The following is a 16,029-nucleotide window of genomic DNA, read 5'->3' on the forward strand; positions in this document are numbered from 1 at the left end:
AACACCTGCCTCATACAGTGTCTCGCCTACTGTGGGAGCTTAATGTGTTAACTTAATGCATCATTTACAGATACGTGTGTCAAAGATCATGACATATTACACATTGAAAGTATTTTATGTGGATTTGCAAGTTTTATAATGAGCATATGCATGTGCATAAATATGTTCATTTAAATAAACAGGTGAGGGATCCCTGGATGGCGCAGCGGTTTGGCGCCTGCCTTTGGCCCAGGGCGCGATCCTGGGGACCCGGGATCGAATCCCACGTCGGGCTCCCGGTGCATGGAGCCTGCTTCTCCCTCTGCCTGTGTCTCTGCCTCTCTCTCTCTCTGTGACTATCACAAATAAATAAATACCTTAAAAAAAAAATTAAAAATAAATAAATAAATAAATAAACAGGTGAAATAAAAACGTTCACTTAAAATACTTTAAATCTTTAAGAAACAAATCATATTTCAAAGTGAATTGTGTGTCATAACAAACTACACGAGGAGGAGAGACGCGAGGGCGCTAAAGCACGAAGACGTGGGTGTCTATCCCGTTACATACTTCGACGTGGTTACATTGTAACTTCTATTCCGCAATCCAGACGCGTAGTAAATAATAGTAACTAAGTAGTAAATAAGTGAGCTCCGCGTTGACCGTGCGGCGCGGCGGCAGGCGGTGCGTGGTCCCGACAGCGCGAGGGGCCCGGCGCGGCCCGTGCACCTGCCGCAGAAGCGCGGCCCAGGTGAGGCCTCCGGCTGGACGCGGGCACAGCTGGCGCCTGGGGGGCGGGGCGGACTCGCGCACGCGCAGTGCCAAGCCCGGGCCGGCCCGCCCCCCCTCGCGGGGCCCCCCCGGAAGTCCCGCCTCCGGGGCGGGGCCAGGCCCGGCAGACGAAACGGGGAGCCGCCGCGCGGCCGCTTCCGCGGCCACGAGCGCCGGAAGCGGAAGTGCGTCACAGGGGCGGGCGGCGGCGACGGCGAGTGGCGTCGGGGGCGCCTCCGGCGGAGGGTGGCGGCGCCGGGCGGAGAGGCCGCGGCTGCGGGGTCGTCGCGGGTCGGCGGTGAGCTCGGGCCTGGGCGGCGGTGGCCGGGGGCGCAGGCGGAGCCCCGCGCCGGTGAGCGACACCCCGTGACCAGCCGTTTCCGCGGACGGGGCCGGGGCTTCCGGCGGGGGGGGGGCTGGGGTCGCTGAGGGCGGGGGGCAGCGGGGGCACCGAGGGGGAGGGGCGCTCTGCGGGCCGGGGGTCCGGGGGTCCGGGGGTCCGGGGGCCGTCTGCGAGGGCACCGGGGGCACCGAGGGAGGGGCGAGGGGTCTCGGTGCCCGGCGGGGGGCACCGGGGGCACGGGGACGGGGTCTGGGGGCCCCGGGGGGCAGCCGGGGACCGGGGTCTGCGAGGGCGGGGGCTCCGGGGGCAGCCGGGAACCAGGTCTGCGAGGGCGGAGGGCACCGGGGGCACCCACGGGAGGGTCTGCCGGGTCTGGGGGCTCCGGGGGGCAGCCGGGGACCGGGGTCTGCGAGGGCAGCCGGGAACCGGGGTCTGCGAGGGCGGAGGGCACCGGGGGCACGCACGGGAGGGGTCTACCGGGTCTGCGAGGGCGGGGGCTCCGGGGGGCTCCGGGGGCAGCGAGGGGACGGGCGCTCCGGGGGCTGGGGCTTCCGGGGGTGGGCCGGGGTCACCGGGGGGAGCGGGGGGAGCGGCGAGGGGTCTGGTTGCTCCGGTCGGGGAGCCGGGGTCTGCGAGCGCGGGGGCCCGGGGGGCGGCGAGGGGAGGGGTGCATGGGCGCAGGGGCTTCCGGGGGGTGGGCCGGGGTCTACGGGTTCTGGGTGCTGCGGGGCCGGGGCTTCCAGGGAGGCCGGGGTGTGCGACGGCGGGGCGGGGACCGGGGGCACTGCGGGGAGGGGTGTGCGAGGTCTGGGCGCTGCGGGGGCGGGGCTTCCAGGGGCGGAGTCTGCGGGGGCCCTGGGGGCCCCGGGGGGAGGGGCCTCCTAGTCTCGGTGCTGCGGGGGGTCCGCGGTCTGCTACGGCGGAGACACGGTGGGGGGAGGGATCTGCGGGGTCTGGGTGCTGCGGGGACCGAGCTTCCAGGGGGCGGGGTCAGCGGGGGCACGGGAAGGGCCTGCGAGGTCTGGGTGCTGCGGGGGCGGGGCTTCCGGGGGCGGAGTCTGCGGGGCACCGGGGGAGGGGCCTGCGGGGGCGGAGTCTGCGGGGGCCCCTGGGGCACAGGGGCAGGGGCCTACGAGGTCTGGGCGCTGCGGGGCGGGGCTTCCAGGGGCGGGGCTTCCAGGGGGCGGGGTCTGCGAGGTGTGGGAGCTCCTGGGGCCCCGGCGTGGAGGGCTGCCGGGGCCGGTGGGTAGGACGTCAGCCTCGGTGGGGCAGGGGGTCGTTGCGGAGGGGTGGGCTGGGACCTGGACGACCAGCGGCCCCGGGGCCGTGTGTGCAGGGGGCCGGGCTCCGGGGGCTGCGGATGGCCTGGGGGCGGCGTCGGCGTCACGGATGGCCTGGGGCCCTGAGGACGTTAGGGGGTGTGGGGGTGTCTGCGGGGCTGGGGGTGCTGAGACGACGGGGTCCAGAGAGCCTAGGAGCTGCGGGGAGCGGGGAGGGGGCGTCGGGGCGGGGCGGGGCGGGGCGGGCGGGTCCGGAGTCTGCGAGGGCGGCGGGCACTTGGGTGGGTGGTTGGGCTGGGGTTTGCTGGCCGGGTGCTGGGGGGGCGGGGGGAGGGGGAGGGGATCTGCGAGGCCGGGGTTCCCCGAGCAGGGGGCCTAGAGAGCAGGGCGCTGCAGTCGGGGAAGGGCAGGGGCTGGGTGCGGGGACGTACGGCAGGCGAGGGTCTGCGGTGCAGGGCTGGACTCAGGGTTAGGGGCTCTGCGGCGTGGCTGGGGGCTCCGTGGAGCCGGGAGGGGGGGCTGCGGCTGGAGGCCTGGGGGCACCAGTCTCGTGGGGCTGCGGGAGGGGGCGGGGCTCCGAGGGCTGCTGTCTGCGGGTCTCCGGCGGTTACAGGGGCCGGCCCGGGTCCTGGGGGCTGTGGGCTGGAAGGGGGGTCATGGAGTGTGGGCGTGACGGCGGGGTCAGGTCGGGGCGGGGGGCTGCGGACAGCACGGGTACTGCAGTGGGGGGCAGGCCGTGGGGGACACAGGGGCTGCTGCTGCTACACAGGCTCAGAGTCCTGGGGGCTGCCCTGGTGCCCTAGACGCTGGGGTAAAGGGCCGGTGTCGCAGGCTGTCCCGGGGCTTGGGGAGCCTGGGGAGCTATTGGTGGGAGGCTGGCAGTGACGCATTGAAGGACCTGCTGGGGGCGGGGCACAGGGAGGGGCCGGGGCAGCCACCAGGGATGGGGGTTACGGGGACGGCCCTGGGGTACCCGGGTCATGGAGTGGGTGTGGATGGTGCTGTTGGGGGGGGCACTGCCCCGTCTGCTCAGGCTCCCGGATGGCCCTTGCTGTCCTGGGCAGACGTCTGGGGTCTCAGCCAGCACCAGAGCCCCTCACCCCCAAGACCGGCCTGGGGGCTCCTCTGCCCTGCACCCCCCTGTGTGCGGGTCACTGCCCTACTGTACGCACCCCCCCCTGTGTGGGGCTCCCCCCAGACCAGGCTGGGGGCTCCTCTGCCCTGCAGCTGCTCCTGTGTGGGGGTCACTCCCCTACTGTACCCCCCCCCCCCCAGTGTGGGGCTTCCCCCTAGACCAGGCTGGAGACTCCTCTGCCCTGCACCCCCTGTGTGGGGTTCACTGCTCTACTGCAACCTCTGGTGTAGGGCTCCCCCCTAGACCGGGCTGGGGGCTCCTCTGCCCTGTAGCTGCTCCTCTATGGAGGTCACTGTCCTACTGCACCCTCCCGTGTGGGGCTCCCCTCTAGACCAGGCTGGGGACTCCTCTGCCCTGCAGCTGCTCCTCTGTGGGGGTCACTCTCCTACTGCATTTCTGCAGTATGGGGCTCCTCCTAGACCAGGCTGGGAGTCTCTGCCTTGCAGCTGCTCCTGTGTGGGAGGTCACTGTCCTACTGCACCCCCCTAGACTGGGCTGGGGGCTCCTGTGCCCTGCACACCCCGCCCCACCTGAGCCTCAGGGCCTGTGGGGAAGCTTCCCAGCCCGTGGGTGTCAGCGGAGGCAGCCACCTGTACCGTTTGGGCTCGTGCCTGCAGCTCGGATCTCTCCGGAAGCCGCGCACTGGTCCGAGCAGAAGGGGGGGCTCAGAGAGGGTGCAAGAGGACGGGTGCCCACAGGGAGCCCCAGCTGTGCAGGGGCCCTTGTGCTTGTCCCTTGATGGCGGGTGCGGAGGGAACGGGAGTCCATGGGGCAGTTGTCGGTGGATGTGTCAGCCGGGAACTTCCTTCCTGCTTCCTCCGGGCCACCACCTGCGCACACCCTCCTCCGGCTGCAGCCGAGCGCCTTCCTGCCCCTTCCTGCCCCTTCGTGCCCCTTCCTGCCCCAGCCTCTGAGCCTGCAGCCCGGGGGACCTGGGTGCTGCTCCCAGCCCGCATGTCGCCCGTGGACGGCAGTGGGAGCCCCTAGCAGTGTTGGTCCACGGCCCTGGGAGCCCCGCTGCTGCTGCTGCTGGGCACCCACAAAGGCTGGTGCACTCGGCTGCTCTTAGAGGTTCTCGTCAGCCTGGTTTCCTCTGATTAAAAAACACAAAACATGAGGGCAGGTGACGGCGTGTTTTAGTGCAGCAGACAGGTGTGCCCGTGGCACGGCAGAGAAGCACGCCGGTGTCCGCAGGCCTGCCGTGGGGCCGGGCGCGTGCACGCTGCTCTCCGCGCCCACCCTGACCGCCCGTGTCTGTGTTTCAGGCCCGAGGTCCCGGCTATGGCCGCAGCTACCATAGTCCACGACACGTCTGAGGCGGTGGAGCTGTGCCCCCCGTACGGCCTGTACCTGAAGCCCATCACGAAGATGACCATCAGCGTGGCGCTCCCGCAGCTGAAGCAGCCCGGGAAGTCCATCTCCAACTGGGAGGTGATGGAGAGGCTGAAGGGCATGGTGCACAACCACCAGTTCTCCACGCTGCGCATCTCCAAGAGCACCATGGACTTCATCCGCTTCGAGGGCGAGGTGGAGAACAAGAGCCTGGTCAAGTCGTTCCTGGCCTGCCTGGATGGCAAGACCATCAAGCTCAGCGGCTTCTCCGACATCCTCAAGGTGCGCGCCGCCGAGTTCAAGATCGACTTCCCCACCCGCCACGACTGGGACTCTTTCTTCCGTGATGCCAAGGACATGAACGAGACGCTGCCCGGGGAGCGGCCGGACACCATCCACCTGGAGGGGCTGCCCTGCAAGTGGTTTGCCCTCAAGGAGTCGGGCTCCGAGAAGCCCAGCGAGGAGGTCCTGGTCAAGGTGTTTGAGAAGTTCGGGGAGATCCGGAACGTGGACATCCCCATGCTGGACCCCTACCGCGAGGAGATGACCGGGCGCAACTTCCACACCTTCAGTTTCGGGGGCCACTTGAACTTCGAGGCCTACGTGCAGTACCGCGAGTACGTGGGCTTCATCCAGGCCATGAGCGCCCTGCGCGGCATGAAGCTCATGTACAAGGGGGAGGACGGAAAGGCCGTGGCGTGCAACATCAAGGTGAGCCCCCGCCGGGCCGCCTGCTGCGGGCGGTGGGGGGCAGCGTGCCCCTCGTGTGGCATGCGGCTCCGGGTGTGGGCAGGCGCACAGGCGGCCCTGCGGAGGAGCCAGGCTGCGGGGGCCCTCGGCAGCGGAGGGGGGCCTGTGGCGGCCGGCTGGTGGTGCAGGTCCAGGGGACGGAGGGGCCCTGCTGGGGGGGAGGGGAACACACTGTCCCTGAGGAGCATGACGGGCTTCCCTGCCAGCAAACGGGGCAGGCCAGCCGTGTCTCAGAGCGCGCGCCCCGCTGGCATCCCGGCTTCACACGGGAGCGCAGGGCAGAGTATCACTGGCCCTGTGTGTTCGCGTGTCCGAGGCACGCCTGCCTGTGGACCCCACGTCCTGGGTGGGGCCACCTGTGGGGGCGGGGTTCCCTGCTCGTGAGCGGAGCCGCCTGGGGCCGCCTGTCCTGTGGCGCGCCCGTGGGTCATTGCGCTCTCTTCTCTCGAAGGTTTCCTTCGACTCCACCAAACACCTGAGCGACGCCTCCATTAAGAAGCGGCAGCTCGAGAGGCAGAAGCTTCAGGAGTTGGAGCAGCAGAGGGAAGAGCAAAAGCGCAGAGAGAAAGAGGCCGAGGAGAGGCAGCGAGCGGAGGAAAGGTGTGTGTGCACACGCGAGGGCTGTACACGGCCCCTGGATGCCCGCTGTGTGCGTGAGTCTGTGTGCAGGTGTGAGCACGTGCCCGCTGGGGGCCTGGACGGCGCCTTCTGTGTAGAGCCTCCTGTGGGCGTCGTGTGTGTGTGTGTGCACGTTTGAGTGTGCAGGTGTGAGCATGTGCCTGCCAGGGGCCTGGAGGGCGCCTTCCATGCAGAGTCTCCTGTGGTTGTCGTGTGTGTGTGTGTGTGTGTGTGTGTGTACATCTCTGTGTGCAGGTGCATGCACGTGCCTCCCAGGGGCCTAGATGGCGCCTTCCATGCAGAGCCTCCTGTGGGTGTCGTGTGTGTGCAGGCTGGATGTGCGTGTGGTGTCCGGGTTCACCTGCGCCTGGTCTTGCGGTTTATCCGTGCGTCGAGCGGACTCCGCGCTCCTCGGCTGCCGCGCGTAGGTTTGCTTCCGTAGCTTCCGCTCTACTGCAGACGGAGGGCCACGCTGCGCACTGCTCCCGCTCCAGCGTCCCGTCGGGGGTGGTGGGTGCAGACCGTGTGCGTCACTGCTGACCCAGCTCCCCTCCCGGATCCCTCCTGGGAGCGTGTGGTGGCGGGGTGGTTGCGGGGCAGTGGGGTGCGTGCTGGCGCGGAGCTGTGCCGTGGACGCCACTCCTGGGGATGTGCTGGGGATGTCACACTGCCCGGCCGCTCCCTGGGTCAGCACCTCTGGGGCCGGGGCGGGAAGGGCACGGGCGGCTCCTCTGACCTCGGCACTATCCCAGCAGCCCAGCCCTTCGCCGTGCGTGTGCCTGCTGATCACGACCCACACGCCCCCAGCGGGCAGGGTTCCCTGTGCGGCCCCACTCCCTGGGTGTTAGTGGTGGGACACGTGCGCACGCGGCCTGAGGACCGGCCTTCCCTGTGTGTGGGCTGCAGGCGAGCTGGGCACACGGGGCTCCCAGACGGGGGGCAGCGCAGGTGCTGCGGGTGCTGCGGTCATGGCGAGCCGCGAAGGGGCAGGGCCGGGGCCTGCAGAGCCTGCTGCTCTGGCCGCTCGCCATCCTCACGTTGGGGCCCCCACCCCTGGAACACGGAGGGTGTGAGTTCTTGGGCTCCGTGGGGTTCGTGTGAGAGGAAGGCCTGTCTGCAGGGGTTGTGCTGAGGCGGTGGCCGGCTGTGTGGAAGCGGCCGCGCCTCGGGGATCTCTGAGCTCCTGACCACCGTCCTCGCTGTCCCGTCTGTGCACGTTTGTCTCTTCTGGAATCTCATTCACGGGGGGTTGCAGGGCACATACTGTTCTGTCTTCAGTGGTTCCCGGAGCAGAACGCCCCCAGAACGTTCCGTGTGACCACACACACGTGTACTCGTCCGTGTTTGCAGAGCCCTAGCGATGGGGGCTGTTACATCTCAGCGTTGCCTGTACCCACAGTTATTCCCTGAACCGGCTGCTGTGTGCACGACCTCCTCTGTGCGCCCCCCATGCTGTCATGGGCTGGCATGCCACTGGGCATTGGGTGTGTCCTGACGCTCCTCTCCACCTCCTGCACTGGCCCCGGGTCCAGCGTTCCTCTCCTGTCCACTTGTGTGGCTTGTGGGGCAGGCACGCTGTGTCTCGGTACTGCCTGGTGATCCTGCCTAGTCGTCCTGCCTAGTAGTCCTGCTTGGTGCTCCCGCCTGGTGCTCTTGCCTAGTAGTCCTGCCTGGTGTTCTTGGCTAGTAGTCCTGCTCAGTGCTCCTACTCGGTGCTCCTGCCCAGTGCTCCTGCTCAGTGTTCCTGCCTAGGGGTCCTCCCTGCTGCTCCCACCTGGTGCTCTTGCCTAGTAGTCCTGCCTGGTGTTCTTGGCTAGTAGTCCTGCTCAGTGCTTCTGCTCGGTGCTCCTGCCCAGTGCTCCTGCTCAGTGTTCCTGCCTGGTGCTCTTGCCTGCTGCTCCTCCCTGCTTCCCTTGCCTAGTAGTCCTCCCTGGTGCTCATGCCTAATGCTCTTGCCTACTAGTTCTGCTTGGTGCTCCTGCCTACTAGTCCTGCCTGGCGCTCTTGCTTAGTGCTCCTGCCTGCTGCTCTTCCCTAGTAGTCCTGCGCAGTGCTCCTGCCCGGTGCTCCTGCCTGGTACTGCATCCCGGGGCCGCTGCTGGCCTCTGGACCTGTGTGTGTGTTGTTCAGACCTGATCTCCCTGTGCCATTAGAGCCACCCCTTCTATTCTGAGGCTTGAGCTTGGTTAGTAGGATACTCCCTCCCAAGGTCCTGAAAATTCTCGCTCCGGCGTGCGCCTGCCCGTTCTCCAGTTCCTCAGATTCCGCAGAAACTTACCACCCGTCCCAGTAGTAGGGGAGTACTCCTGTCCCCCATCCTTATCCACGGGGATGAAGAGAAGGGCGGCGCTTGTGCACGTGCCCCGGTGGCCATGCTGTCCGCGCTTGCCTAGTTGTGCCCGCTGACCGCGTCCTGAGCGCTGACCCGCGGCGCGGCGTAGATGCCTCACGGAGCCCTCATGTATTTTGCGCAGGAAACAGAAGGAACTCGAAGAGCTGGAGAGAGAGAGGAAGCGGGAGGAGAAGCTGCGCAAGAGGGAGCAGAAGCAGCGCGATCGCGAGTTCCGTCGGAACCAGAAGAAGCTGGAGAAGCTGCAGGCGGAGGAGCAGAAGAAGCTGCAGGAGAAGATCAAGCTGGAAGAGCGCAAGCTGCTGCTGGCCCAGCGCAACCTGCAGTCCATCAGGCTGATCGCCGAGCTGCTGAGCAGGGCCAAGGTACGGCGGGCGCGTGGATGGGCGGGCGCGGGGGTCTGGCCAGCGGCCCGGAGCGGGAGGTGGCGGCCGCCGCCCCCGTGAGAACGGACGTTCGTGCTCACAGCCACGCCATCGTCGGTAGCTTGTAGCCTTCCTGCCTGGTCCCAGATGCTAGGGTGTGTCGTTGCGCAGAGCTCGTAGCGCCGTGACGAGCGTCACCTGCACTCACGCCTCCCAGACTCGGTCCCCGAAGCCCGCAAGGAGCAGGCACGCAGGGTCACCGTTGCCCGGGCGGCGGGAGTGGCCGAGCTCCCCTAGGCCCCTGCGGATGCCCGCCTGCGGCAGATGCTGTGCCCGGGACCGTCGGGACCGTGGGCTTTGCTCTGACCCCACAGGCCAGCGGCCAGGGGCTGCGGGAGGCTGAGGGCCGAGCCCGCTGCTAGACAGGGCCCGTGCGGCGGCGTCCCTGCGGGGCTCAGCGGGCGCCATGGGGCCTGGTCGGCCCACGTCCCTCGTCCGCGGCCCTGGATCTGACAGGTGTCAGCCGGCGCGCTGCGGATGAGCGCCTCAGAGCTGAGAGCCGCCTCGTTCCTCCCACCCGCTCCTTCCGGAGGCCCGACCGGTAACTCCTGCGAGCCGGGGGCCGGGGACGCGCGGGGACCCCGCCCGGCACTCCTTGTGCTTGGGCAGGCCGCGTGCCCCGCGGAGTCAGGCGCGGGGCGACCCCATAACCTGTTGTCTAATTACAGTTGTGATAAGTCCCCGGGAAGGAGACTGGCAGGCGCGCTGAGACGTGGCAGCTCAGCTCTTGTTTCATGGTGAATATTGAAGACGCTAACCCAGGCCAGGCCCCGCACGTCCCGCGGCGGCCACGGCAGCGTGTGTCCGCCTCGTAATCTCAGCTCCCTGACGCTGGTGACCGCTTGCGACCTCACAGCAGGCCCCGTGTGCGCCTCGGAGGGGCCAGGCCCCACCCGGAATGCCCGCCCCGGGGCTGTGCCACGTAGCTTCGCCTCGGGGTTTCCTTCTCGCTCGGACGCATGACGGCCCGGGCGTGGTAGGGACGGGCGGGCCGCACTCCGGCCGGAGCGTCCACCCGGTACCCCCAGGCCTCAGGGCATCCACAAACCCAGCGCCTCCTGGGAGCGTGTGGGGTGCGCGAGGTACATGTCCGCGTCTTCCCCTTTGTGCTGCAGGCCATGAAGCTGCAGGAGCAGGAGCAGAAGGAGGAGACGCTGCGGCTGCAGCAGCTGGAGGAGAGGCGGCGGCTGCAGGAGGCCGAGCTGCGGCGCGTGGAGGAGGAGAAGGAGCGCGCGTTGGGGCTGCAGCGCAAGGAGCGGGAGCTGCGGGAGCGCCTGCTGAGCATCCTGCTGAGCAAGAAGGCCGACGACCCGCACACGCAGGACGAGCTCGGCGTCTCCCACGCAGACCTGCTGCAGCCCGTGCTGGACATCCTGCAGACCGTGTCGGCCGGCTGCGTGGGCGCGGCCTCCCTGCACCCCCTCGTGGGCCAGCCGCCCCCCGGCACCCCGAGGGAGACCCCGCCCCGGCCGGAGGCCGACAGCACGCCCAAAAATGTGAACGGGAGCCTGGCTGAGGAGGCCCAGTGCAGGGAAGGCCTGAGCGCTCGGCTGGCCGCCGCGGGGGACGGCTCGCCTGAGAAGAGGTGCCCCGGCGTCCTCGCCTGCATTCCCGACAACAACCAGCAACCCAAGGGCGTGCCCGCCGCCTGTGACCAGAGCGTACCCAAAAAGGACACCCGTTCGGAGCAAGACAAGTGCAACCGCGAGCCCAGCGGGAGCCGCGGCCGGTCCAGCGGGGGCCGGGGGGAGGACGACAGACACAAGCGGGAGAGGAGCCGGCCGCGGCGGGCTGGCAGCCGGGAGGACGGGAGGCAGCCGCGGAAAGAGCGGCGGCAGCACAAGAAGCACTCGCGCCAGGACGACAGCCCTCCGCGGCGCAGCGCGAGCCCCGACCACAACCGCTCCCGCAGGTCCCACAGCAGGGAGCGCTCCAGCCGCAGGGAGCGGAGCCGCGACCGCAGGGGCGGCTCGGGCAGGAAGCGCAGCCGCCACCGCCGCAGCGACCGCGACCGGTCGCGCTCAGGGTCCCCCAGCCGGCACCGCAGCACCTGGAACAGGTAATGCAGGGCGTTCCCGCACGTGGCCGTCCCGCGGAGACGAGGCCCTGTGGCGCTCTGGCCCCTCCTCTGCCCGGCCTCCGCAGAGCGCAGCCAGGGGGCCACCGGGCAGGACGGCCGCGCCTTGCAAGTGTCCCTTGGTGAGCCTCTGGCGGCCCTTGTGTCGGAACGCGCAGCCCTCAGTCGCTAGCTTTAGTTGTCCCTTCAAACTGTTGATCCGATAGCTTTAACGTCACCGATTTCCTCTCAGTCAGGAAACGCGCTTGCCGAGTGGTGACGAGTGCAGAGCCCCCTGTACACGCAGGCGGAGCAGCGTCTCTGTCCCCTTTGGGGGCACCCGCATGTGCGCTGATTCTCGGGAGGCCGGTTGCACGTCACTGGGGACAGACGGTCACGTATGGACAGACGGCCATGGTCCCACAGGGCCACGAAAATTCGAAAAGGCCCTGCCCTGGTGGTGTGTTTTTTTTTTTTTTTTTCTTTTTCTTTTGTGATTTTAACTGATTGGGAAGCGCAGTTAGGATGCCAGTAGCACCCGGCGGCGCTGGTGACCCGTCACGTCACGCCTGGAGACCGTGCCAGTCCTTAAGGTCAACACTCAGACGTGCTTTCTAAGGCGTCGGTGCGCGGGGGGCGCCCCCAGCACGGTCCGATGCTCGTTCGCTTCAGAGACGTTCACGTTACAAACTGGTGATTAAGCATATAAAGAAAAAAAAAGGGGGTTGGTTAAAAGCTTTGGTTTCTAGTCGAGGTTAGCGTGTGTGGTTTTTTTAAGAAGCTGTTTTGCTAAATTATTTTTACTTGGAACGTTTCAAACAGATTTAAGGCTAAAAACTTGTTAAATTTTATAATCATTTGCTTCTCCAAGTGAAGCTCAAGAAACACTTAAAAATAGCTGTAATGTTTGCGTTAGGAAAGATGGTGTTTATTCCAGTTTGCATTTTTTTGTGAAATAAAACCTTTTTCCAATGAACTAATATTTTCCAGCCTTTCTGTTTGTTTGTTTAAGCTCTTGGGGCTGCGTTCCTGGGCTGAGCGTAGTTGAGCAGCTCTGACACAGATCGAAATCATCGCTTCCTTTAGAGCCGCTCGCTCGTGGGCAACGATGCACTTCGTAGGGCTGTCGCTGTGAACTCTGCCCGTGGAAGGAGGATCCTGCGTCCTAAGAGGCGTTCGATTTACTGAGCTAGACTCTAGCAGATTCACGAAAGCTAAAGAGCCGCTTTCTAAAGTCAATCAAGGTGAAAGTCGCTCTTTTCTCACCTGGCCTCGTAACAGGCAGGAGTCGGCGCTCCTGCTGGGACTGCAGACGCTAACCATCCCTCCACCCGCCCGTGTGTCGCTAACACGCAGATCTTGTCCGCATGTGGACGGCTGGTCACAGGCCTCCTGCACCCCAGCTCCCTGGCACAAACCGAGATGGACACGGCACACTCACGTCTTTCTTTCTCTGGCATGGCTCTTATCTTGTCTCTCACCTGCTCAGGTGAGGGTGCAAGATGTGCTCAGGCGCCCAGTGATTGGAAACGCTTCCCGGAAATCCCGTCCGGGTCCCTGTAGCCCAGCCAGCGCTGGACGTTTGTTGGCCCCGTCAGTGGCTCAGAATGTCCTGGGACCGGGTGTTGGGAAGTCTCTGAGGTCAGGGGGAGGTCTCTGAGGTCACGGGGAGTGCTCTATGTGAGCTCAGGGAGGTGGGTTTGGGTTCCGTGACTGATGTTCTCCAGCCGGAGGTCTGTATGCTGGAGGGAGCAACGGTGAGGAGGGGGCTTATGGCAACAGGTGTCGACCTGGAACACGCTGGTGCATTGGGACGAGGAGGGAGGTACAGCTGGGGAGTGTGTGGCCTTCAGGGCGCATGGGATGTATATGTGGCTGGTGGGTGGGGGTGCAGGAGGGCCCCGGGAAGGGTGGAGAATGCCAGCCCCATACCTGCCCGATGGGATGTCATGGGGAGGAGACTCAGGAGTGTGAGTTTTGAAGACCCCATCCAGGGCTCTGCATGTACATCCAGCCCCTGTGGTGCAAGGAAGGCGGGGTGGCCACAGTGCTGTCCAGGCCGGTCCACCCTTGCTGTCCTCCCAGCTGTGGGGTCTGTCAGTGACTGATGAGGGGCGGTGCTGACACCTCCAACCTTAATAGCGGATACAGCACATTCTCCTCGCTTTCCTGTCAGATTTTGCCCTTTGTATTCTGACTCTCTGTTATCGGGTGCGTACAAGTTAACCATGGTACCGTCTTGGGAGAACTGACTCCTTGCTCATTTCTGGCACTCTTTTTATTTATTTATTTATTTTTTTATTCTTGGTAATTTCTTGTTTTGAAGTCTCTGGTGGCAAACGGGGAACAATGGACTCTGTTGGGAAGAGGTGTCCACGATGGTTTACGGGGCAGGAAGGGAGTATTTCCACCCCAGAAGCTTTGTCCTACACACTTGTAGGGCGAGGAGGAAGGGTAGCGTCTGCCTCTCCGTCCGTGTTTGTCCGGGTCTCTGTCATTCACCACATTTTGCCGTTAGCCTCCTTCTGGGCGATCGGCATCATTGTGTTATCGTGAGAACCTTAAAACCGCCTCCTGATCTGTCGTGGTTCCACCCGGGTGGACTTTGGCAAATGGACAGTCGGCTTACTCTGAAACCAGTGGTGACAAAGTACATTCTGGGTCACACCCACACCCACACATGCTGAGGGGTCGATGCCCTGGGGCCTGCAGTGGGGACCTCGGCCACCTCTACCTGTTTGCCGAGAAATTCCCCTGTCCCGAGTGTGCCCCCTGTCATCCCGAGGTACCACTCTTGATACAAACTGCCCCTGGACTTACACCAGGAATGACCGGTGGGGACGGTTTTCATCAGTTGCATCCCGAGGGAGGGATGGGGCAGGGATGTTCTCTGGACCTGAGGGCAGCGGGGTCTGCGTGGGACCCGTTCTGAAGACCGCAGCCAACATTTCCTTAAAACGTCTACACCAGGAAATGCACTGCTGGCGTTTTGGGGGAAATGTTCAGTAAAATGCATGTTTGGGGAAAGGTTTAAGAAGTGTGCAGGGGATCCCTGGGTGGCTCAGTGCTTTAGTGCCTGCCTTCGGCCCAGGGCGTGATCCTGGAGTCCCGGGATCGAGTCCCGCATCGAGTCCCGCATCGATCTCCCTGCGTGCAGCCTGCTTCTCCCTCTGCCTGTGTCTCTGCCTCTCTCTCCCTCTCTGTGTCTTTCATGAATAAATAAATAAAAGTCTTAAAAAAACAAAGTGTGCAGGGATGTCTGGAAGAGGCCTGCCCCAGGATGAGGCATGGTTTCAGCCGCAGGTGCACAGTGGCTGCCATCTGCATCCTGCAGTGTAGACGCGTCCTCACAGCCCCCTTCATGCCCAGCTGAAGCACCCGTGCTCCTGTCCGCACCCCTCCAGGAGCCCACCTCCGCTACCCTCCCCGTCAGGCACGGGCCCCAGGCTCACATCACCCCCAGCACCCAGCAGAACGGCCGTGCCTGGCCACGTGTCTCTGTCATACGTGAATCCTGACCCCCAAGGCGGCGGTTATCAGCTGGTGGGCCTTGGGGAGGGGATTTGCTCATGAGGGCCTTGCCCCCACGAACAAGATTAGTGTCCTTACGAGGCCCCAGAGAGCCCCCCGGGCCCTCTCCTGTGTGAGGCCCCGGAATGGGCAGCCATCTGTGAACCAGGAAGCGGGTCCTCACCAGACCGTGAGTCTGCCAGCATCTTGACTCGGACGTCCACACCCCGAACCGTGAGGGATACACGGCTGTTGTTCCCAAGCCCCCAGCCTGTGGCATCGTGATTCCAGCTGCCCCAGCCGACACTGCAGGTGACGAGATGCCACGTGACGGGACAGCACGTGACAGGACGGCAGGTGAAGGGACGCCAGGTAATGGGACTCCAGGGGATGGGATGCCAGGTGATGGGACTCCAGGTGATGGGATGCCAGGTCACGGGACAGCAGGTGACGGAACAGCAGGTGATGGGATGCTGACACCAGGTGATGGGATGCAAGCTGTGATGGGACTCCAGGTGATGGGACACCAGGTAACGAGACTCCAGGTGATGGGATGCCAGATGACGGGATACCAGGTGATGGAACAGTAGGTGATGGAATGCCAACACCAGGTAATGAGACTCCAGGTGATGAGATGCCACATGACAGGACAGCACATGACAGGATGGCAGGTGATGGGATGCCAAGTCACAAGACAGCAGGTGACAGAATGGCAGGTGACGGGACTCCAGGTGATGGGACGCTGACACCAAGTGATGGAATGCAAGGTGATGGGACTCCAGGTAATGGGATGCCAACACCAGGTAACGAGACTCCAGGTGACGAGATGCCACATGACAGGACAGCACGTGACAGGACAGCAGGTGATGGGACGCCAGGTAACGGAACTCTAGGTGATTGGACTTCAGGTGATGGGATGCCAACACCAAGTAACGGGACTCCAGGTGATGGGATGCCAGGTCACAGGATAGCAGTTGACGGAACGGTAGGTGATGGGATGCCAACACCAGGTAACGGGACTCCAGGTGATGGGATGCCAGGTGATGGGACGGCAGGTGACAACGGCAGGTGATGGGAAGGTGACACCAGGTGATGGGACAGCAGGTGATGGGACAGCAGGTGACAACATATAATGGGACAGCTGGCGATGGGATGCCAGGTTATGAATGACACAGTAGGCGACAGGACAGCAGGTGACAGGATGCCAGATATCCAGGATGGGACAGCAAGTGATGGGATGCCAGTTGATGGAACAGCCGGTGACAATGCAGTAGGTAGGCCAGGTAATAGGATAGTAGGTGATGGGATGGCAGCTGATAGGACACCTGGTGGCAGGACAGCAGGTGATGGCATGCCAGGTGATGGGACAGTTAGTGATGACACAGCAGGTGACTGGACACCAGGTGACAGGACAGCAAGTGACCAGATCCCAGGTGATGGGACAGCAGATGACAGGATGCCAAGTGACAGGACGGCGGAT

General features: G+C 64.8%; 2 protein-coding genes across 4 annotated transcripts; one reads left to right on the plus strand and one right to left on the minus strand.

Annotated features, from left to right (window-relative positions):
* Positions 1-940: 940 nt before the first annotated feature.
* Positions 941-4,276, minus strand: LOC112651823 (basic proline-rich protein-like). The gene is made up of 8 exons (XM_049107589.1): positions 4,105-4,276; positions 2,985-3,090; positions 2,805-2,929; positions 2,227-2,495; positions 2,069-2,174; positions 1,571-1,877; positions 1,282-1,416; positions 941-1,175 (listed from the first exon to the last, which is right to left on the minus strand). Exons 1-8 carry the CDS (start codon positions 4,274-4,276, stop codon positions 941-943), a joined length of 1,455 nt encoding a protein of 484 aa, XP_048963546.1.
* Positions 948-14,228, plus strand: AKAP17A (A-kinase anchoring protein 17A). 3 transcript variants are annotated; one of them, XM_049107458.1, is made up of 6 exons: positions 948-1,102; positions 4,774-5,551; positions 6,042-6,190; positions 8,683-8,923; positions 10,099-11,042; positions 12,052-14,228. In XM_049107458.1, the coding sequence occupies exons 2-6, from the start codon at positions 4,790-4,792 to the stop codon at positions 12,095-12,097; spliced, it is 2,142 nt and encodes a 713-aa protein (XP_048963415.1). In that variant the 5' UTR covers positions 948-1,102; positions 4,774-4,789; the 3' UTR covers positions 12,098-14,228. The 3 variants fall into 3 exon arrangements, with proteins under 3 accessions (XP_048963415.1, XP_048963416.1, XP_048963414.1); XM_049107459.1 differs by having other exon boundaries at positions 948-1,048; XM_049107457.1 differs by lacking the exons at positions 948-1,102; positions 12,052-14,228 and having other exon boundaries at positions 10,099-12,015.
* The last annotated feature ends 1,801 nt before the right edge of the window (positions 14,229-16,029 follow it).

The sequence above is a fragment of the Canis lupus genome, chromosome X (genome assembly GCF_003254725.2).
Source record: "Canis lupus dingo isolate Sandy chromosome X, ASM325472v2, whole genome shotgun sequence".
Lineage (NCBI taxonomy): Eukaryota > Metazoa > Chordata > Mammalia > Carnivora > Canidae > Canis > Canis lupus.

Bases quoted from the DNA above. Each gene is read 5' to 3' on its own strand.
- LOC112651823 (XM_049107589.1), bottom strand. From the start codon at position 4,276: ATGGACTCCCGTTCCCTCCGCACCCGCCATCAAGGGACAAGCACAAGG. The intron at 2,496-2,804 runs GTACGTCCCCGC...TAACGTCCTCAG, and splicing joins ACCGCAGACCCTCGCCTGCC to GGCCCCAGGCCATCCGTGAC. The intron at 1,878-2,068 runs GCTCGGTCCCCG...CCCTCCCCGCAG, and splicing joins GCTGACCCCGCCCCCTGGAA to TGCCCCCGGTCCCCGCCCCG.
- AKAP17A (XM_049107458.1), top strand. From the start codon at position 4,790: ATGGCCGCAGCTACCATAGTCCACGACACGTCTGAGGCGGTGGAGCTG. The intron at 6,191-8,682 runs GTGTGTGTGCAC...TATTTTGCGCAG, and splicing joins AGGCAGCGAGCGGAGGAAAG to GAAACAGAAGGAACTCGAAG. The intron at 11,043-12,051 runs GTAATGCAGGGC...TGTTTGTTTAAG, and splicing joins CACCGCAGCACCTGGAACAG to CTCTTGGGGCTGCGTTCCTG.